Below are 22,032 nucleotides of genomic sequence, written 5' to 3' on the forward strand. Positions count from 1 at the left end.
GTCAAACACTAACAGCTAGGCTACCTTCCACCCATTCACAAAATAAGCAAATTAATCATAGTCGGCAGGACAAGCACGAGATAGTGAGATCCTATTGGCGCGTTCTTGCATATATTTGTGGTTTTCCGTTATGGAACGCCTACTCTGAAATGCGCATCTAAACAACGCACTTTTTATAAACTTTGGTAAAAGGTAAAGTCTACATAACTTAATCTACTCTGTTCGTAACATATTCTAGTTCGGGGAACAGAAAATTGTATTGAGATCAAATGTTTCATCGATGAGTAAATTGGCACTGCCGGTCCCAGAGTTTCCTGTAGAAACGGCAGGGGAAACATCTGGCTCTATTTTTGCTAATATCGCTGGTTGTAGTTTGGCTGCACTACAAATCCCAGAATTCAGTGTTAGCAGTTGGTAGCAACCCTGAAGGCTTACTAGTCAATCATCTGTAGTGCAGCAAAATATATATGTTAAAAAGTTGTGAATGTTTTGCTAGTTGACTAAAAAAATTACATAAATTACAGAAGCAACGACTCTGCAAAATGGCTAGCTCTGTAGGGCGACAGACTATGGAGATTAATCGACCTTCAATCAAGGTAAATATCGTTGAACATGTTAAAATAACTGTCGACATTTACTTTTCCTCAGCCAACAAGATGGGTAAGTTAATGAACAGCAAAATCACTATCCTATGTGAATCTACTATAGTAGAAAAGTTTAGGCTACCTATTCTATTGGTCAGCTTGTCGAGAAAGATTGTCTATTCAGTCTGGACATTTGTGGGAAGATAGATCCCAAATGCATACAACCAGTAGGCCTATGCTGCATAAAACAAAAACGTTAAAAAGCAATGAGTCTGATGCAACAGATCAGAACATGTAGCTTAAAGTTGATAAACTATTATTAAGATTATAAGGGCATTATAAGGGCAGTAATGCACACAAGGCAGTAGGCTACGCAGGAATGTTCATTCCATAATGCAATTGGCGGGAAAACACCATTGTCGAGAGGGCACTGCACATTCAAGCGGTTTCATGTGACAGATGAAAATATTCACTAGAAATGTAGAAAGAGATCTAATAGGCTAACTTGAAGCAATGTAAGACATGCCTCGTAATATATATTAAAACGTTCAGGATTTAAACGGTTAAGTATGTTTTCAAAATACATGTTTTGAAAAATGAGCCTCCAAAATGAGCCTGCAAAGTGAAGTGTGACGCGCTGATGAAGCCTGCCTGGGGGAGGTTTTGAACGGTCATCCAACTCCCGCCTGTAAGAGCACTGACTTTACAACATCAACAGAAGACTGACCCCACAAGCTGTCAAAATCAGGGCAGGTATGTACACCTAACACTTACCTGGGTACATGTACATCATATACACAGCAGTGTCTTGGTGAATCTTGATATAGCATTATACTGTGTTAGCAGTGGCGGATTTAGGGAGAGGCGACATGGGCAGCCCAGGCTGACACGGCACGGGGCGCCCACACCATTTTTAAAATAATAATAATAATAATTTGGAATGGTGACATTTGTGCGATGGGTTATCTATCGCTCATTTGCACATTACATTTACATTTAAGTCATTTAGCAGACGCTCTTATCCAGAGCGACTTACAAATTGGTGCGTTCACCTTAAGACATCCAGTGGAACAGCCACTTTACAATAGTGCATCTAAATCTTTTAAGGGGCGCATCATATCACATCAATGATATCATGTCACCGTGTGGGACTGTGGGTCAATTAACCTTGTCGGAGTGGGCGCCCTGATTCTAGTTTATGAGCTAGGCATGCTACTGCCTGGGAAGGTCTCCAACTCAGAAGTACGAGATGAGGAGGGGAGCGGGGGTAGGTTGACCTCAGGTCTCCCCACTGGAAGCCCGAGGTAGGGGGAGCGGGGGAATCTGTCAAATAGCACACCTCTAACTTTTTACAGTACTAATGCAATTAGTTGTGCAATTTAGTTTGTGTTTCTTGTTTGACGTGTAATAAGCAGGTTCTCTTCTTTATAAGTGTGTTATTCTATTTGTGTGTGTGTGTAATATAGGATTTGTGCAATTTAGTTTTATTTGTGTTTTTTTTGTTAGTAATAGTGTAATAATTCAATAATTTTTTTCTTTGTATTTATATACACTTTGTTTCTATTTGTCTTTGTTATTACTTTTTGATATTTATTAGTCTTACTTTTGTATATTTATATAGTTTAAAATGTTATGATTATTTGTGTTGTTCCAAATGTCTGAAGGGGGGTTCGCCCAGGGAGCCATACAAGCTAGAACTGCCACTGTGTGTTAGAATAATATTTTTGGGAACCCACTTAAGCCAACTCCCATGTCTCCCTCAGACATTGAGGTGGCCTGTTAACGGGTATGAGGGGATTGATGCTGTCAAAGAAGCGTTGAGGGCGGGGCTGGGCTGCTCCACAGACGCCATGCCAATCAAGGTAAATAAAACAACAAACACCCCTCAATAGTCCGTTTTTTTTACGGACCCAGATTAAACAGTATAATCCTAGACCATTGGTATTCAGACTTTTTCAGCAGGGAACCCTTTTTTTCCCCCCAATAATTTATTTCCTTAAATGGTTTTATATACACTACCATTCAAAAGTTTGGGGTCACTTAGAAATGTCCTTGTTTTTTAAAGAAAATCAGGTTTTGTCCATTTAAATAATATCAAATTGATCGGAAATACAGTGTAGACATTGTTAATGTTGTAAAATTACTATTGTAGCTGAAAATGGCAGATGTTTTATGGAATATCTACATAGGCGTACAGAGGCCCAAGGCTAATTGATCATTAGAAAACCCTTTTGCAATTATGTTAGCATAGCTGAAAACTGATTTAAAGAAGCAATAAAACTGGCCTTCTTTAGACTAGTTGAGTATCTGGAGCATCAGCATTTGTGGGTTTGATTACAGGCTCAAACTGGCCAGAAACAAATAACTTTCTTCTGAAACCCGTCCATCTATTCTTGTTCTGAGCAATGAAGACTATTCCATGCGAGAAATTGCCAAGAAACTGAAGATCTTGTACAACGCTGTGTGCTACTCCCTTCACAGAACAGCACAAACTGGCCCTAGCCAGAATGGAAAGAGGAGTGGGAGGCACAACTGAGCAAGAGGGCAAGTACATTAGTGTCCTAGTTTGAGAAACAGAAGCCTCACAAGTCCTCAACTGGCAGCTTCAATAAATAGTACCCGCAAAACACCAGTTTCAACGTCAACAGTGAAGAGGCAACTCCGGGATGCTGGCCTTCTAGGCAGAGTTGCAAAGAAAAGGCCATATCTCAGACTGGCCAGTAAAAAGAAAATATTAAGATGGGCAAAATTACAGACACTGAACAGAGGAAGATTGGAAAAAGTGTTATGGACAGACTAATCTAAGTTTGAGGTGTTCGGATCACAAAGAAGAACATTCATGAGACGCAGAAAAAAATGAAAAGATGCTGGAGGAGTGCTTAACGCCATCTGTCAAGCATGGTGGAGGCAATGTGATGGTCTGGGGGTGCTTTGGTGGTGGTAAAGTGGGAGATTTGTTCAGGGTAAAAATAATCTTGAAGAAGGAAGGCTATCACTCCATTTTGCAACGCCTTGCCATACCCTGTGGACGGTGCTTAATTAGAACCAATTTCCTCCTACAACAGGACAATGACCCAAAGCACAGCTCCAAACTATGCAAAAACTATTTGGGGGAAGAAGCAGTCAGCTGGTATTCTGTCTAATGGAGTGACCAGCACAGTCACCGGATCTCAACCCTATTGAGCTGTTGTGGGAGCAGCCTGACCGTATGGTATGTAACAAGTGCCCATCAAGCCAATCCAACTTGTGGGAGGTGCTTCAGGAAGCACGGGGTGAAATCTCTTCAGATAACCGCAACAAATTGACAACTAGAATGCCAAAGGTCTGCAAGGCTGTAATTGCTGCAAATGGAGGATTCTTTGACGAAAGCAAAGTTTGAAGGACATTATTTTTTCAATTAAAAATCATTATTTAATACCTTGTCAACGTCTTGACTATATTTCCTATTCATTTTTCAACTAATTTCATGTATGTTTTCATGGAAAACAAGGATATTTCTAATCCTAGTAAAAATTCCCTTTCTTGGGCCAGTTAGGATGACCACTTTATTTTAAGAATGTGAAATGTCAGAATAATGGTAGAGTGATTTATTTCAGCTTTTATTTATTTCATCACATTCCCAGTGGGTCAGAAGTTTTTATAAGCACTCAATTAATATTTGGTAGCATTGCCTTTAAATTGTTGGGTCTAACATTTTGGAAAGCCTTCCATAAGCTTCCCACAATAAGTTGGGTGAATTTTGGCCCATTCCTCCTGGCAGAGCTGGTGGAACTGCTTCAGGTTTTGTAGGCCTCCTTGCTCGCACATGCTTTTTCAGTTTTGCCCACAAATTTTCTATAGGATTGAGGTCAGGGCTTTGTGATGGCACATCCAATACCTTGACTTTGTTGTCCTTAAGCCATTTTGCCACAACTTTGAAAGTATGCTTGGGGTCATTGTCCATTTGGAAGACCCATTTGTGACCAAGCTTTAACTTGTCTTGAGATGTTGCTTCAATATATCCACATAATTTTCCTGCCTCATGATGCCATCTATTTTGTGAAGTGCACCAGTCCCTCCTGCAGCAAAGCACCCCCACAACATGATGCTGCCACCCCGTGCTTCATGGTTGGGATGGTGTTTTTCGGCTTGCAAGCCTCCCCCTTTTTCCTCCAAATATAATGGTCATTATGTAAACTTCTGACCCACTGGAATTGCGATACAGTGAAATAATCTGTCTGTAAACAATTGATGGGAAAATTACTTGTCATGCACAAAGTAGATGTCCTAACCGACTTGCCAAAATGATAGTTCAACAAGAAATTTGTGGAGTGGTTGAAAAATGAGTTTTAATGAATCCAACCTAAGTGTATGTAAACTTCCGACTTCAACTGTTCATACATACATACAGCTCAGGACAAAAATGAAGAGACCACTGCAATGATCAGTTTCTCTGGTTTTACTATTTATAGGTCTATGGCAACTGGTCAAAATAACAAACAATATGCAGTGTTGTCAGACCTCGAATAATGCAAAGAATATAAGTTAATATTCATTTTTAAACAACTCAATACAAATGTTTTAATTTAGGAAGAGTTCAGAAATAAATATTTGGTGGAATAACCCTGATTTTCAATCACAGCTTTCATGCGTCTTGGCTTGCTCTCCACCAGTCTTTCACATTGATGTTGGGTGACATTATGCCCCTCCTGGCGCAAAAATTCAAGCAGCTCAGCTTTGTTTGATGGCTTGTGACTATCCATATTCCTGTTGATCACATTCCAGAGGTTTTCAGTTGTCATTTTCTGAAAAGAAATGCTCTAGTTGACAATATTTTTATTTGGAAATTGGGAGGAATGTTGTCAGTAATTTATAGAATAAAACAAAAATGTTAATTTTACCCAAACACATACCCATAAATAGTAAAGCCAGAGAAACTGATCGTTTTGCAGTGGTCATTTTGCAGTATTCAGAGCCCTTGACTTTTTCCAAATTTTGATACTTTACAGCCTTATTCTAAAATGGATTAAATTGTTTTTCCCCCCTCATGTATCTACACACAATACCCAAAAATGGAAAAGCAACAACAGGTTTTTAGACATTTTAGCAAATGTGTATTTAAAAAAATATATTAAAAAAATATCACATTTACATAAGTATTCAGAACCTGTACTCCTCCATGCTTCACGGTGGAATCCACACATGTGGAGATCATCCGTTCACCTACTCTGCGTCTTACAAAGACACTGCGGTTGGAACCAAAAATCTTGAATTTGGACTCATTAGACCAAAGCACAGATTTCCACCAGTCTAATGTCCATTGCTTGTGTTTCTTGGCCCAAACAAGTCTCTTGTTCTTATTGATGTCCTTTAGTAGTGGATTCTTTGCAGCAATTCGACCATGAAGGCCTGATTCACAGTCTCCTCTGAACAGTTGAATGTTGAGATGTGTCTGTTACTTGAACTCTGAAGCATTTATTTGGGCTTTCAATTCCTGAGGCTGGAAACTCTAATAAACGTATCCTCTGCAGCAGAGGTAACTCTGGAACTTACTTTCCTGTGGCGGTCCTCATGAGAGCCAGTTTCATCATAGCGCTTGATGATTTTTGCGACTGCACTTAAAGAAACTTTTTCAACGTTCTTGAAATGTTCCATATTGACTGAACTTCATGTCTTAAAGTAATGATGGACTGTCGTTTAACTTTGCCTATTTGAGCTGTTCATGCCATAATATGGCTGTCTTCCACCCCTACTTTGTCACAACACATTAAGGAAAGAAATTCCACAAATTAACTTTTAACAAGACACACCTGTTAACTGAAATGCATTCCAGGTGACTACCTCATGAAGCTGGTTGAGAGAGTGTCAATGGTGTGCAAAGCTGTCATCAAGGCAAAGGATGGCTACTTTGAAGAGTCTCAAATATAAAAAAATATATTTTTTGGTTAGATGATTCCACATTGGTTATTTCATAGTGTGATGTCTTCACTATTATTCTACAATAAAGAATAAAGAAAAACCCTTGAAATGAGTAGGTGTGTCCAAACTCTTGACTGGTACTGTATACACATTAAAAATATATATTAAAAAAGACAAAAGCATCCACTGAAAGTGACTTTTAGTCCAAGATCTGTGTCAGGGAAAAGGCTGTATGTAATCACAACATTTTGGGTCCCTGACAGATTAATCTGATAGCGCCGCCGCGCTACGTCATGACCACCACCACACTGGAGCGCACAGAAGGTCTCTCTGTCCTCAACCAGGCCATGGCTGCCATCAAAGAGAAGATTGAGGAGAAGCGAGGCGTGTTTAACATCCAGATGGAGGTCAGTACAATTACCTTATTGTCATAAGTTACATAAAATCATGTTTGCTGTATTTTAATACACTATAGAAAGAGGGGGACAATGGAAAGTCCAAGGTGGGGTGGTTAGAAGTTTCATGTAAATAAAAAAATATTTAAAAATCTTGCATTAAAACAGTATTATAAACAGCAACAATGTTCAGGACATTGCACCTTCAATGTCCATGTGTTAATGTCTTATGTTTTCCTCCCCTCCAGGCGAAGGTTGTGACAGACATAGATGAGACAGAGCTGGCCCGTCAGCTGGAGCAACTGGAGAGAGAGAACGCTGAGGTGGACGGAGATGACGAAGATGGAGAGATGGAGGCCAAGGCAGAGGACTAAACTAGATGAAGAACTGAGGGATTGGATATGACGACGAGACCAATTATACATATGCAGTCCAGAGCATGTATTCATAAAGCATCTGAGTAGGAGTGCTGGTCTAGGTTCAGACCACCCCACCCCATATGTAATCTTATGCATAATGATCTAAAAGGCGAAACTTATCCTAGATCAGAACTCCTATTTTGAGATATTTCATGAATACAGGCCCTGTCTGATGAGATGACGAACTTCGTGTCAAATCAAGCATTCTAGAACGTCTCTCCAACTGAACCCTTTGGATCAGTAGCAGGGACCCTCTCAGGGAGACGGATAGAGAGATGGCTACAGGCACTGACTGTCATACTGCCAAACACAGGGCTGGGAAAGGCCTCTGTGATTATACCAATGGACACAATAACAACTGAAAATGATCACTGAACCCTAGCTGTTTGAATTGCATCAGAACGGGTGGGTTGGGGTAGGATTAGCCTATTTGTGCTGTAGCCAACTTCTCTCTGTGTGGCTACAGCACATATAATACAAAATGGGACAAGGCTTGGGTTGGTGGTAGCCTGGTCCCGTGCTGAATGTTCTTTAACCAACTCTTTGTGACACATACAGTATAGGACCAGGCTAGAGTGAGTAGGGGTTTTGATAGATTCTGAGAATATAATAAGATGAGTGTTTTATATATAGCAAGGACATATTTTAGGAATGAGCACTTTTGAAAGTGGCCTTGACTTTCTCCCCAACTCCATGAAAGGACGATAGCTTTCTTGTCGTTTTCCAGCTCAATATGGTTCAAGTGAAATGTCGGAAGGGAGAGTATAATGCTCACCTAACCAACTCACACAGATCTTTATAACTTAGGGTGCATTCTGGATGTATTTCTATTTTGACAGGACTACATTCTTAACATTACATTAAACAAATAAAAAAGTACCTTTGTGTTGTCAGGTTAGAAGTGATTGAAAGTGAAGCATGCACTTAAATTAAATGTGGGATGCAGTTATAGCAGAAACTGTTTCAGAAAGGTCCATGTGAGTACTCTAGCCTTTATCAAAGATTTTAAATAAGATGTTTTATTGTTGTCACATACACAGGATATGTACAGTGAAATGTGTTGCTTTATATGGTCTGCCATAGCAGTATCAGCACACCTGGAGCAAATTAAGGTTAAGTGCCTTGCTCAAGGGCAAATCAACCTTTGCGGCTGGGTTACTAGTCAAACACTAACAGCTAGGCTACCTTCCACCCATTCACAAAATAAGCAAATTAATCATAGTCGGCAGGACAAGCACGAGATAGTGAGATCCTATTGGCGCGTTCTTGCATATATTTGTGGTTTTCCGTTATGGAACGCCTACTCTGAAATGCGCATCTAAACAACGCACTTTTTATAAACTTTGGTAAAAGGTAAAGTCTACATAACTTAATCTACTCTGTTCGTAACATATTCTAGTTCGGGGAACAGAAAATTGTATTGAGATCAAATGTTTCATCGATGAGTAAATTGGCACTGCCGGTCCCAGAGTTTCCTGTAGAAACGGCAGGGGAAACATCTGGCTCTATTTTTGCTAATATCGCTGGTTGTAGTTTGGCTGCACTACAAATCCCAGAATTCAGTGTTAGCAGTTGGTAGCAACCCTGAAGGCTTACTAGTCAATCATCTGTAGTGCAGCAAAATATATATGTTAAAAAGTTGTGAATGTTTTGCTAGTTGACTAAAAAAATTACATAAATTACAGAAGCAACGACTCTGCAAAATGGCTAGCTCTGTAGGGCGACAGACTATGGAGATTAATCGACCTTCAATCAAGGTAAATATCGTTGAACATGTTAAAATAACTGTCGACATTTACTTTTCCTCAGCCAACAAGATGGGTAAGTTAATGAACAGCAAAATCACTATCCTATGTGAATCTACTATAGTAGAAAAGTTTAGGCTACCTATTCTATTGGTCAGCTTGTCGAGAAAGATTGTCTATTCCAGTCTGGACATTTGTGGGAAGATAGATCCCAAATGCATACAACCAGTTGGCCTATGCTGCATAAAACAAAAACGTTAAAAAGCAATGAGTCTGATGCAACAGATCAGAACATGTAGCTTAAAGTTGATAAACTATTATTAAGATTATAAGGGCATTATAAGGGCAGTAATGCACACAAGGCAGTAGGCTACGCAGGAATGTTCATTCCATAATGCAATTGGCGGGAAAACACCATTGTCGAGAGGGCACTGCACATTCAAGCGGTTTCATGTGACAGATGAAAATATTCACTAGAAATGTAGAAAGAGATCTAATAGGCTAACTTGAAGCAATGTAAGACATGCCTCGTAATATATATTAAAACGTTCAGGATTTAAACGGTTAAGTATGTTTTCAAAATACATGTTTTGAAAAATGAGCCTCCAAAATGAGCCTGCAAAGTGAAGTGTGACGCGCTGATGAAGCCTGCCTGGGGGGGGGGGAGGTTTTGAACGGTCATCCAACTCCCGCCTGTAAGAGCACTGACTTTACGAGCTGAAGATCACTGACGTCATGAAATGACCTCATATTTTTCTGAGTTCCCAGTTGTCTTGAAAGCGCAGCAGTAGCTCTTGCACAGTCTGACATATTTTCCACTCAATGGCTCTGTATCTGTATGCTGTATGTTTGTGATTTTAAAAAAAGATACATAAGGAAAATAGTGTACACATGCACCAAGTTAATTCCACAAAATTATGCAAATTAAGCATGATCAGTCAAATGTATGTACATAGACTGTTGAATCCATCAATGAATAGGCTAAAAAAGCTAATAGGCAAATTTTGCAATGGGATTTTTTCTTCTGGACAATTGTACGGTGCCAATTTTATTTATTGGCTTTACAATTTTTTTATTTGAAAAAAGCCTGCTACCTGGCAAAAGGAAGCCCTCTGTGTAGGTACAGACTCCCAATGTGTCCTAAACCTAGATTTTGGCTTGTGAAAACGCATTTTGTTCTGTAGCTAACTAATAATGAATGACACAAATTAAATTTCCTAATCTTTTGTATAGGTGACCCAGGTTATATTCATCATAACCATTTTGTTAGTCAGGGTGCAGTTTGGAACCACCATATCAGGTAAGCTGATCACATTGTGTCAAAGAAAGTAGCTAGTTTTGAAAGGACATTCTACTCCAAAATAAGTATAATGAGGGGATAAATCCATGTCTTACCAGGCATGGTGTGTATTTATTTATTTGGACAGTGAAGCTAAAATGTTGAATTTTGCTCTATAGTATACTCCAGCATTTTGGATTCGAGATCACATGTTCCATATGAGGAGACAGTAAATTATGTCACTTTTTTTTTCATGTTTTACTCTTTAGAAATGAAAGCACTTTATGTATTTGGTCCCCTAGGGATGTGCTCCAATACAATACAGCAATGATAGGTTTGTTTGAAACAATTTGGTTTGATTAGAGAACGATTTGTTGCAAAAACACATTCATTTTCCATGAGCTGGGCCTGTCTGAGCTGACTTCTGTGTGTAAATTATGTATGTCTATGGTGTATGTACTATGTAGGCAGCTGTGCAGAGCCACAGGGGAGACTAGGCATCTTACCACCCCACTACTACTATCAAATTAGGGGGAGGGGGGGCAATGTAGCCTCTGTTTTTTTGCCCCCCCACACACACTTTGGTTTTGAAATCACACACTAATTAACTTGTAATTTTTGCAATTTAAGTGTTTGTGCTAGTAATTAATCGATATTTATCATTTACAAATAAGCTATGGCATAGCCAATAAGGCACAACTTTGGATTTCACCCCCCATCTCAAAATTGAATGGTTTTGATCAAATGTAGGTTTTTACAGAGTAATCTTCTGCTTCGGGCCATGCAGTGTGCCTCGCAAAATTGATTGCGGTCCTCGTTATGAAATTATCAACTTTACCCTGTACATCTAAAAATGGCACAGTATTTGCAATTGTACACAGCGTTTCCTTATACATTAGCTCCAGTGAAATGTCTCCACACATCAGTGTGAAGGAAAAGCAGCCAACAAGTGCTCAGCATATGTGGGAACTCCTTCAAGGCTTTTGGAAAAGCATTCCAGGTGAAGCTGGTTGAGAGAATGCCAAGAGTGTGCAAAGCTGTAATCAAGTCAAAGTGTGGCTATTTGAAGAATCTCAAATATAAAATATATATTGATTTGTTTAACACTTTTTTGGTTACTACATGATTACATATGTGTTATTTCATAGTTTTGTTGTCTTCACTATTATTGTACAATATAAAAAAAATAAAGAAAAGCCCTTGATTGAGTAGGTGTTCTAAAACTTTTGACCGGTAGTGTAAGTCAATAACTGTCAATTGTTCTATGGATGTGTGAGTGAATGGGTGTATGGGTGGATGTGTCTGTGCATATGAAGGGGAGAGGGAGGAGGATGAATATGTGTAGGAGGGTGGGAGAGAATAGGTGTGCGGAGGCATGGAGTATATGTTGTGTGTGAATGAAAGACAATGGATGAGTAAGAGGAGGGGGGGAGAAGATGGAGGTTGGGATGTTTTTTTCCTCATTAATCTACACACAATACCCCATAATGACAATGCAAAAACAGGTATCTCATATTTAAAAATAAATATATATATATATTTTTTAAGTATCACAGTTACATAAGTATTCAGCCTGACAGAGCTTGACAGGCTCTGCAGAGACGAATGGGAGAAACTCTCCAAATACAGGTGTGCCAAGCTTGTAGCGTCATACCCAAGCAGACCCGAGGCTGTAATTGCTGCCAACGATGCTTCAACAAAGTACTGAGTAAAGGGTCTGAATACTTATGTAAATGTTATATTTTCATTTTTTTATTTGCGATACCTGTTTTTGCTTTGTCATTATGGGGTATTGTGTGTAGATTGATGAGGGGGAAAAAACTATTTTATCCATTTTAGAACAAGGCTGTAACTTAACAAAATGTGCACTGTAAAGATAACTTTATTCCATTACTTAACAATATGAAAGCAGATTTAATTAAATAGAATAATCTTCCCATAAATCTTACAGGTAAAATAAACCTCTTCAGAATGGCATGGCTCCCAATGTTTTTGTATTTATTTTCAGTAATACCGATTTGTTCTTAACTAAGACAAAATAATTCATAATTTACTTTTTTCTGCACAACATACAGTACTAGTCAAAAGTTTGGACACACCTACTCATTCCAGGGTTTTTCATTATTTTTTACTATTTTCTACATTGTAGAATAATAGTGAAGACATCAAAACTATGAAATGACACATGGAATCATGTAGTAACCAAAAAAGTGTAAAATCAAAATATATTTGAGATTCTTCAAAGTTGCCAAATGTCCTTTGCTCACTCTGACAGCTTTGCACACAATTAATGCATTCTGAGAGTGTTTATAAAGTCCAAAAGTAATGGGCGGAGTTGGAAAGAAGTATTACAATGTAAATTTACTTTTAATTTGTCTGTCTGTATATTTCAAGACATGGCATATGAGGGTGCAGTAAGATACCAGATGGGTTGGACAATACATTTCTTATCAATCATTTGCAGCTGACTTGCCCAGTTAAATAAAGGTTACATTTTTAAAAACTCTTTAAAAAAACGTATCCTTAAAAACTGGAAATCAACCTCTGTTGTTTACGCAATGGAAAGGTCAAATGCTTTACTATCTGAAAATGTAAAGTGAGTGGGCGACGGAGAGAAACAGTTTGACGCCATGTGGCAGAAAGTGATACGAGCGCTGGAGATAGGGGTGAGGGTTAGTGGGTATGGGCAGTGATGTAGTTGATGTTTTGTATGATGATGTTTTGTGTGTGTATGTTTTGTATTGTTGATAAAATATCAAATAAAATCATGTGAAAAAAAGACAAAGTAGGCTATAGAGCATTCTCTCACTGCTCTAGAATGTATATCTTCCGTGTTTGGCCTTGGGAGGTGGTACCATTTGGAGGTATTTTTGCGGGTTGGACTCAAAATCAACTTCATACCCTCGTCATGATTACGGAATGTTATTCACTCTCCGCAGGGTCGGCAGAAAGAAGGAGGATGTTTCCTTTTTTCAGAGGTTTAGTATTTTCAACCTAACTTCTGTTTCCCCTGAAAAACGGATGTGGGGACTACGCTCAGGCGCCTTGTTACGCCTTCTACTTTAGGTGACGGATTATTGTGGATAATCATGAATGAATGATGAATAATGATGAGTGAGAAAGAGGCATAAATATCTTACCCCCCTCACACAAAAATGCTAACCTCCCCCATTTTTGGTAATGGTGAGAGGTTAGCTGCTAAGTTAGACATGGGCAAACTACGGCCCGCGGGCCACATACGGCCCGTTAGGCTTTTTAATCCGGCCCGCCGAACTTGTCCAAATTATAGTAAAAACCTCCTTTTTTCCCCTTTCCCTGCAATGCCCACGTTTCCCCAATAGATGGCGCACTCAAAACACATTGACCGTTGTTGGAGTGGCGCGTATTTCTCTTTATTTCACTTTAATTTTCACGTCACCATTAAGCCCTTCTGTGAAAATGAGCGGACCAAAGAGAAGGAAAGTGGACAGCGAATGCCGAGTGTTTAATAAGGAGTGGACAACAAAATACTTCTTCACTGAAGTCCGATCAACGGCTGTATGTCTGATATGCCAAGAAGCTGTTGCGGTTTTCAAAGAGTACAATATCAGCCGTCACTTTGCCACGAAGCATGCAAACTATGCTAGCAAGCAGTCAACACAAGAACGGGCGGCTACTGCTCAGAGGTTGGCAGCTAATTTACAGAGTCAACAGAACTTTTTTCACCGACAAACTGCAATTCAAGAGTCAAGTACCAAGGCAAGTTATTTGCTGGCATTCAAATTAGCAAAGGCTAGCAAGCCTTTCTCCGAAGGCGAGTTTTTGAAAGAGTGCATGGTAGAGACAGCAGGTCTCTTGTGTCCGGAGAGCAAAGCCAAGTTTGATTGACGAAGATATAGTCAGCGAGTTAAACAAAAAGGCGGAGTCCTTTAAGTTATATTCACTAGCACTGGATGAAAGTAACGACATAAAAGACACTGCTCAGCTCCTAATTTTTATCCGAGGGATTAACGACAGTTTTGAGATAAGGAGGAGCTTTTGAGCATGGAATCACTGAAAGGGAAAACGCGAGGAGAGGACTTATATGAACAGGTGTCTGCTGTCATCGAGAGAATGAAGCTACCTTGGAGTAAACTTGCCAATGTCACCACGGATGGATCGCCAAATTTAACTGGAAAAAACATCGGGCTGCTGAAAAGAATCCAGGATAAAGTGAAAGAAGAAAACCCTGACCAGGATGTTATTTTACTTCACTGCATCATTCATCAGGAGTCTCTGTGTAAGTCTGTATTGCAGCTTAATCACGTCGTGGATCCAGTTGTAAAACTTGTTAACTTCATACGAGCAAGGGGACTTAATCATCGTCAGTTCATTACGTTCCTGGAAGAAACTAATGCGGATCACCAGGACCTAATTTACCACTCTCTCGTCCGCTGGTTAAGTTTGGGGAAAGTGTTTCAACGAGTCTGGGAGCTCAAAGACGAGATTCGCTCATTTGTTAATTTAATGGGGAAATCCGAAGAATTCCCCGAGCTGAGCGACACAAACTGGCTTTGTGACTTTGCGTTTGCTGTGGACATATTTTCACACATGAATGAGCTGAACGTGAAGCTACAGGGGAAAGATCAGTTTGCGCACGACATGTACACAAATGTGAGAGCCTTCAAATCCAAGCTGGTTTTATTCTCCAGGCAAATGTCAAACAAATCTTTCGCACATTTCCCCACACTAGCCGTGCAGAAAGAGGCCGCCCGAAATGCGAAGAAATACTGCAAATCACTGGACGATCTGCACAGAGAATTTTGCCGTCGGTTCTGTGATTTTGAAAAATTGACAAGTCACTTCAACTGGTGTCCTGTCCCCTGTCACAAGACCCCGAATCAGCACCGCAGGAGCTGCAATTGGAACTGATCGATCTTCAGTCTGACTCCGTCTCAAAGGAGAAGTTCAAGTCTCTTAAACTGAATGACTTTTACGCTTCACTTAACGAGACCGCGTTTCCAAACCTCCGGAGGACGGCGCAGAAGATGCTGGTGTTGTTTGGCTCGACCTACGTGTGTGAGCAGACGTTTAGCGTCATGAAAATCAACAAAGCCCATCACAGATCCAAGTTAACTGACCAACACCTCAGATCTGTCCTGAGAATTGCCACAACAAAACTAACTCCAGACTTTGATGCACTGGCAAAAAAGGGAGACCAACAACACTGTTCCCACTGAAATGGTGAGTTTTTCTGCTGTGTTATGATAAAATGCATATGGAAAGTTTGGAAGTGCGTCTTTTAATTAAGAGCAATGCGCATTTACGCACAGCAGCGGTACAGTAGCTTAATTAACACGCCGCACATCGCTCTTAATTTAAATTTAAATTTTCAGCTGCAGGTAGGATATTTAATACAGCCTATGTCTGTGTGCTTGGCAACGATACACGTGTACTGTTTGCGCGTGAAGGCGAGGGCGTCCGTGGCGAGTTTGTAGAGCGCACGGTCAGGACAATCCATCCATGATTTTGCGGAGTTTAACACAAGTAGATATTATTGAGCTTGAGTATTTCGTTGTGTTATAATATGTTTTGAATGTTGAAAGTGATTCAATTTTTCAATAAATGTTGATTTCTTTAACTTTGCACCTTCGATTGAAACTTATTAAAAACAGACGCAATCTTGATAAATCACAGTGCGTATGTTATTTTAATCTATTTACATTTCCTCCTCCCAGTATCTGCGAAATAGTATGTAAATGCCATATCTTGCATATTCCTCGAGACAAATTTATTAACTGATAAGGACTATTTTTCACATTCGAAAGACAGTTAATAAATTGGGTTGTAGTGTTCTTACTGTGCTATGAGGTTTGCACACACTACATTTAATGCTTTAGTATATCCGGCCCAAACACTCCCTCCAAATGCTCCTGGCCCGGCCCCTCTGTCAAATTTTAGAACCCATTGTGGCCCGCGAGTCAAAAAGTTTGCCCACCCCTGACCGTTAGCATGTCTTGGATAATCTTTCTGCACACAGAATCTGACCACAGGACTTAATCATTCATCATTATTCATCATTCATTCATGGTAATCCATAATCAAGATAGCATCCACATTAATGTAGAAGTATTCAGAAACATATTATTTTCTTATTTACAATAAAAGGCACAGTACATTGTTTACCATTCATTTCTATTGGTCACAACATAATCTGAAAGACAACCAAAACAAACTGCAAATGCATCCAACAAGTTTGTAGCGTAACAGGCTTGATGTAGTCATTTCTAAACAGTAAAAGATATGTATGAAAATGACCTAAAATAAAAGGTATTGGCGCCTCATATGATTTAAATTAAATCCAAAATGCTGGACTGTAGAGACAAATGAAACGTTTTAGCTTCACTGTCCAAATAAATATGTAGTGGCGTGTACATATGCATCAATCCCAAATGAATGGAAAAGATAGGCACCATTTAATTCCACCAATTTTGATGATGCATAGGGCTGTTATTTGCATTGGATGTGAACAGATTACTGTTTTTCTAGCTGGCAGACTTCTTTTGATTTATTCTTTACATGACGTTGATGCACTTAGACCCAGATGACACAGATGAACCAAATGACACAGATGACACAGATGAACCAGATGACCCAGAGCAACAGAAACTATTTCAGTGTGTGTCAGGAAATATGGATAGCAAAAGGGTTCGACTGTACCTCGGCCTGGACAATCTGGTATGTTGCTCCTGCAGCTCTTATCAAACATCTGGCGCCCCCTTGTGTTGCCTGGAACAAATGCTGTGTCCCAGAATTATGATGAATACTTTTAGGGCCAGTTTCCGTGACCCAGATAAAGCCTCATTCTAGATTTAAAAGCCATGTTCAATGGAAAACGTACAAAGTAACTTTTCAGAGGGGAAAAACAAACCATTGTAATTTGTCCATCTCATTCATTCCAGGTGGTGGATTGCATGCTACGGAAGAAACCAGGCGGCTCAGCTAGACAGTACCAGAACCAACTGAAGCTCTACACATCATCTGGTCTCCTGCCCACCATGGCCATCTATAACAGCACTAACTCAGCCACCTTCTCCTTTAAATTAATTATGGTGAGATGGGCTAAGATTAGGATTAAATGGTACATACAACAAAATAAATTGTCTCAGTAATTACTTGAATTCAATGACTTTCTACTTCTATCTGTTTCTCTTATGTGTTATCTGTGCTTTCCCTTTGCTTGTTAGAATGCATCCACCTGGAGAGTGAACGTCCCCAGATACAACATAACTATCAACACAGGTGTCATTATTTCTCATTAATGAGCCGATCTATTAGTCTGGGAACCAGTCTTTAGCTAACATTCCATTCCTGTCATTTGCCTAAGAGAATCTCAACGGTCAATATGCAGCTGGATTTCCAGCGGAGTTGCTCATTGGTTGTTGGAAATAACATATTGTAATATATATTTTCCATGACAACATGTGGAGCCTCAAATAGAATTACAATTACAACAAAGTACAAAAAATAAACATTTAGCTTTTGTACTTTTCTAGCGGAAAGCTAAGACATTTTGTGATTGTAATTGCAGTATGTATTTAGTTTTAGAATTTAGAAGTGAGCTAGCAACTTTTTACAGACTGGTTTTCATCTGGACAACAACAAACTGTTGCTTGGCAACCAGACACAAAGTGAAAGAGTTCCAAAATGTGCTTTAAAAAAACGAGTTCCAATATTTGCATAACCTTTGATTGGAGGATAGCTATGACTGTTACCGAATCAGGATCACATCCTCTGATCTTAAAAAAAAAAAAAAAAAAGATCACCTTTATTTAACAGGCAGACCAGTTGAGAACATTTACAACTGCGACCTGGCCAAGATAAAGCAAATCAGTGCGACAAAAACAACAACACAGAGTTACACACAAGTTAAACAAACATTCAGTCTGTAACACAATATAAAAATCTATGTACCATTGTGTGCAAATGTAGTAAGATTAGGGAGGGAAGGCAATAAATAGGCCGTAGAGTCGAAATAATTACAATTTAGCATTAACACTGGAGTGATAGACGTGCAAGTAGAGATACTGGGGTGCAAAAGAGCAACAAAAAAAAAACAATATGGGGATGAGGTAGTTGGGTTTGCTATTTACAGATGGGCTGTGTACAGGTACAGTGAGCTGCTCTGACAGCTGATTCTTAAAGTTAGAAAGGGAGATATAAGTCTCCAGCTCCAGTGATTTTTGCAATTCGTTCCAGTCATTGGCAGCAGAAAACTAGAAGGAAAGGTGGCCAAAGCAGGTGTTGGCTTTGGTGATGACCAGTGAAATAAACCTGCTGGAGCGTGTGCTATGGTTGGGTGTTTCTATGGTGACCAGTGAGCTGAGATAAGGCGGGGCTTTACCTAGCAAAGACCTGGAGCCAGTGGGTTTGGCGACGTATATGTGGCGAGGGCCAGCCAACAAGAGCATACAGGTCGCAGTGGTGGGTACTATATGGGGCTTTGGTAACAAAATGATTGGCACTGTGATAGACTACATACAATTTGCTGAGTAGAGAGTTGGAGACTATTTTGTAAATGACATCGCCGAAGTCAAGGATCTGTAGTATAGTCAGTTTTACAAGGGTATGTTTGGCAGCATGAGTGAAGGTGGCTTTGTTGCGAAATAGGAAGCCAATTCTAGATTTAACTCTGGATTGGAGATGCTTAATGTGAGTCTGGAAGGAGAGTTTACAGTCTAGCCAGACACCTAGGTATTTGTAGTTGTCCATATTTGTAGTTGTCCATTTGTATTTGTAGAGTGTCTCCCCCTTTGAAGAGGGGGATGACCGCAGTTGCTTTCCAATCTTTGGGGATCTCAGACGATAAGAAAGAGGTTGAACAGGCTAGGAATAGGGGTTGAAAAACTTTCGGCGGATAATTTTAGCCCAGCTGATTTGTAGGGTTCCAGATTTTGCAGCTCTTTCAGAACATCAGCTGTCTGGATTTGAGTGAAAGAGAAGTGGGGGGGGGGGGGGCTTGAGCAAGTTGCTGCGGGTGGTGCATAGCTGTTGGCCGTGGTAGGGGTAGCCAGGTGGAAAGCATGGCCAGCCGTAGAAAAATGCTTGTCAAAATTATCGATGATCGTAGATTTATCGGTGGTGACAGTGTTTCCTAGCCTCAGTGCAGTGGGCAGCTGGGAGCAGGTGCTCTTATGCTCCATGGCCTTTACAGTGTCCCAAGAAATGTGTAATTAGTGCTACAGGATGCAAATTTCTGTTTGAAAAAGCTAATCTTATATTGGTTGTGTATATATGTGTATATTGGTTTCTGACTTCCCTTGCATATCGCGGGGGCTATTCAATGCTAATGCAGTACGCCACAGGATGCTTTTGTGCTGGTCAAGGGCAGTCAAGTCTGGGGTGAACCAAGGGCTATATCTGTTCTTAGTTCAACATTTTTTGAAAGGGCATGCTTATTTAAGATGGTGAGGAAAGCACTTTAAATAACAACCAGGCATTCTCTACTGACGAGATGAGGTCATTATCTGTTTTAGAGAGAGTTTGACAGTGATGAGGGATGGTCGTTTGACCGCGGACCCATTACGGACACAGGCAATGAGGCAGTGATCGCTGAGATCCTGGTTGAAGACAGCAGCGGTGTATTTAGAGGTCACGTTGGTCTGGATGATATCTATGAGGGTGCCGATAGTTATGGCTTTAGGGTTGTACCTGGTAGGTTCCTTGATAATTTGTGTGAGATTGAGGGCATCTAGTTTAGATTGTAGGGATGTTAAGCACATCCCAGTTTATGTACGCACTCTGAAGATAGATGGGGGGCAATCAATTCACATATGGTGTCCAGGGCACAGCTGGGGGCTGAAGGTGGTCTATAACAAGCGGCAACGGTGAGAGACTTATTTCTGGAAAGGTGGATTTTTAAAAGTAGAAGCTCAAATTGTTTGGGCACAGACCTGGATAGTATGACAAAACTCTGCATGCTCGCTCTGCAGTAGATTGCAACACCGCCCTATTTGGCAGTTCTATCTTGTCAGAAAATGTTGTAGTTGGGGATGGAAATTTCAGAATTTTTGGTGGCCTTCCTAAACAAGGATTCAGACACAGCTAGGACATCAGGCTTGGCGGAGTGTGCTAAAGTAGTGAATAAAACAAACTTAGGGAGGAGGCTTATGATGTTAACATGCATGAAACCAAGGCTTTTACGGTTACAGAAGTCAACAAATGAGAGCGCCGGGTCAATAGGTGTGGTGCTGGGGGCTACAGGGCCTGGGCCTAACCTTTACATCACCAGAAGAACAGAGGAGGATTAGGATAAGGGTACGGCTAAAGGCTTTAAGAACTGGTCGTCTAGTGCGTTGGGAACAGAATAAAAGGAGCCGATTTCTGGGCGTGGTAGAATAGATTCAGGGCATAATGTACAGACAAGGGTATGGTCGGATGTGAGTACAGTGGAGGTAAACCTAGGCATTGAGTGACGATGAGAGAGGTTGTGTCTCTGGAGGCACCAGTTAAGCTAGGTGAGGTCTCCGCGTGTGTGGGGGTGGGACAAAAGAGCTATCTAAGGCATGTTGGGCGGGACTGGGGGCTCTACAGTGAAATAAAACAATAATAACTAACCAAAACAGCAGTAGACAAGGCATATGCAGGCAGTTAACCCACTGTTCCTAGGCCGTCATTGAAAATAAGAATTTGTTCTGAACTGACTTGCCTAGTTATATAAAGGTTAAATAAATAAATAAATAAATATATATTGATATTAGGGAGAGGCATGTGTAGCCGAGTGATCATAGGGTCCAATGAGCAGCAATAGGTGAGTCAGGGAGCCGTTCAGTAGTCGCTGCTACGCTAGGCGAGCTGGAGACACAGCGATTCAGAAAACTAGCGGGCCGGGGCTAGCAGATGGGTCTTCGACAACATCGCAACGGAAAAGCCTGTTGAAACCACCTCGGACGATTACGTCGGCAGACCAGTCGTAATGGATCGGCGGGGCTCCATGTCGGCAATAAAGGGTCCAGGCCAATTGGCAAAAGAGGTATTGAAGCCCAAGAATTCGCTGGTAGACCTCTTCGGCTAGCCGGGAGAGGCTAACTGGTGCTTGCTTCGGGACAGAGGCGTTAGCCAGCAGTAGCCCTCGGTTGCAGCTAGCTAGCTGCCATGATCCGGCGTAATGGTCCAGAGCTTGCGTCAGGAATCCGGTGATGTGGTAGAGAAAAAGCAGTCCGATATGCTCTGGGTTGATATTGCGCTTGCAGACTGGCAGGTATTGGCACGCGCTGAAGCTGGCTGGTGTCCGAGGTAACGGTGAAGACCGCAGCAATGGCTAACTAGCTAGTATCTGGCTAGCTTCAGATTGGGGTTCCGGTTCTAAAGTATAAAAAATAGCATATCCGTACCACATTGGGTGAGGCGGGTTGCAGGAAAGTATATTCAGTTTGTAGATGGAAAGTGAGATTAAAATATATACGAAATGTATACGAAAAAAACTAGGACTATTTACACGGGACAAGACAAACACACATCCGACTGCTACGCCATCTTGGATTCTGATAGGTGATCTCAAGCTCATTAATGATAGAATGGCCTTTCTTCAATCTTCAAATATGAAAAGTCTCTTTGGCAAATGACAGGAGTGCCAAGGAGTGGAATGTTAGCTAAAAAGACTGGTACCCAGGCTACCCAGCTATTACTTGAAGACCAGGCTACTTTAAATATTGACGTACTACTACAATATCTACTTGCAGCAGCCCTTCACAG

General features: G+C 40.5%; 2 protein-coding genes across 3 annotated transcripts in view; both read left to right on the forward strand.

The window, feature by feature from the left end:
* Positions 1-1,698: 1,698 nt before the first annotated feature.
* LOC135561885 (eukaryotic translation initiation factor 2 subunit 1-like) lies at positions 1,699-8,175 on the forward strand. 2 transcript variants are annotated; one of them, XM_065004143.1, is made up of 3 exons: positions 1,699-2,446; positions 6,746-6,889; positions 7,126-8,175. In XM_065004143.1, the coding sequence occupies exons 1-3, from the start codon at positions 2,435-2,437 to the stop codon at positions 7,249-7,251; spliced, it is 282 nt and encodes a 93-aa protein (XP_064860215.1). In that variant the 5' UTR covers positions 1,699-2,434; the 3' UTR covers positions 7,252-8,175. The 2 variants fall into 2 exon arrangements, with proteins under 2 accessions (XP_064860215.1, XP_064860216.1); XM_065004144.1 differs by lacking the exon at positions 1,699-2,446 and adding an exon at positions 3,561-3,795.
* Positions 8,176-8,880: 705 nt separating this feature from the next.
* LOC115145965 (cation channel sperm-associated auxiliary subunit beta) overlaps positions 8,881-22,032 on the forward strand; it is a 45,072-nt gene continuing 31,920 nt past the window's right edge. The window contains exons 1-5 of the mRNA XM_029687684.2: positions 8,881-9,053; positions 10,275-10,341; positions 16,877-17,016; positions 17,241-17,390; positions 17,526-17,580. Coding sequence (XP_029543544.2) covers positions 9,000-9,053; positions 10,275-10,341; positions 16,877-17,016; positions 17,241-17,390; positions 17,526-17,580 — 466 coding nt within the window. The 5' untranslated portion in view covers positions 8,881-8,999. The remainder of the gene's footprint in view (positions 9,054-10,274; positions 10,342-16,876; positions 17,017-17,240; positions 17,391-17,525; positions 17,581-22,032) is intronic.

Source organism: Oncorhynchus nerka, linkage group LG18 (genome assembly GCF_034236695.1).
Source record: "Oncorhynchus nerka isolate Pitt River linkage group LG18, Oner_Uvic_2.0, whole genome shotgun sequence".
Taxonomy (NCBI): Eukaryota; Metazoa; Chordata; class Actinopteri; order Salmoniformes; family Salmonidae; genus Oncorhynchus; species Oncorhynchus nerka.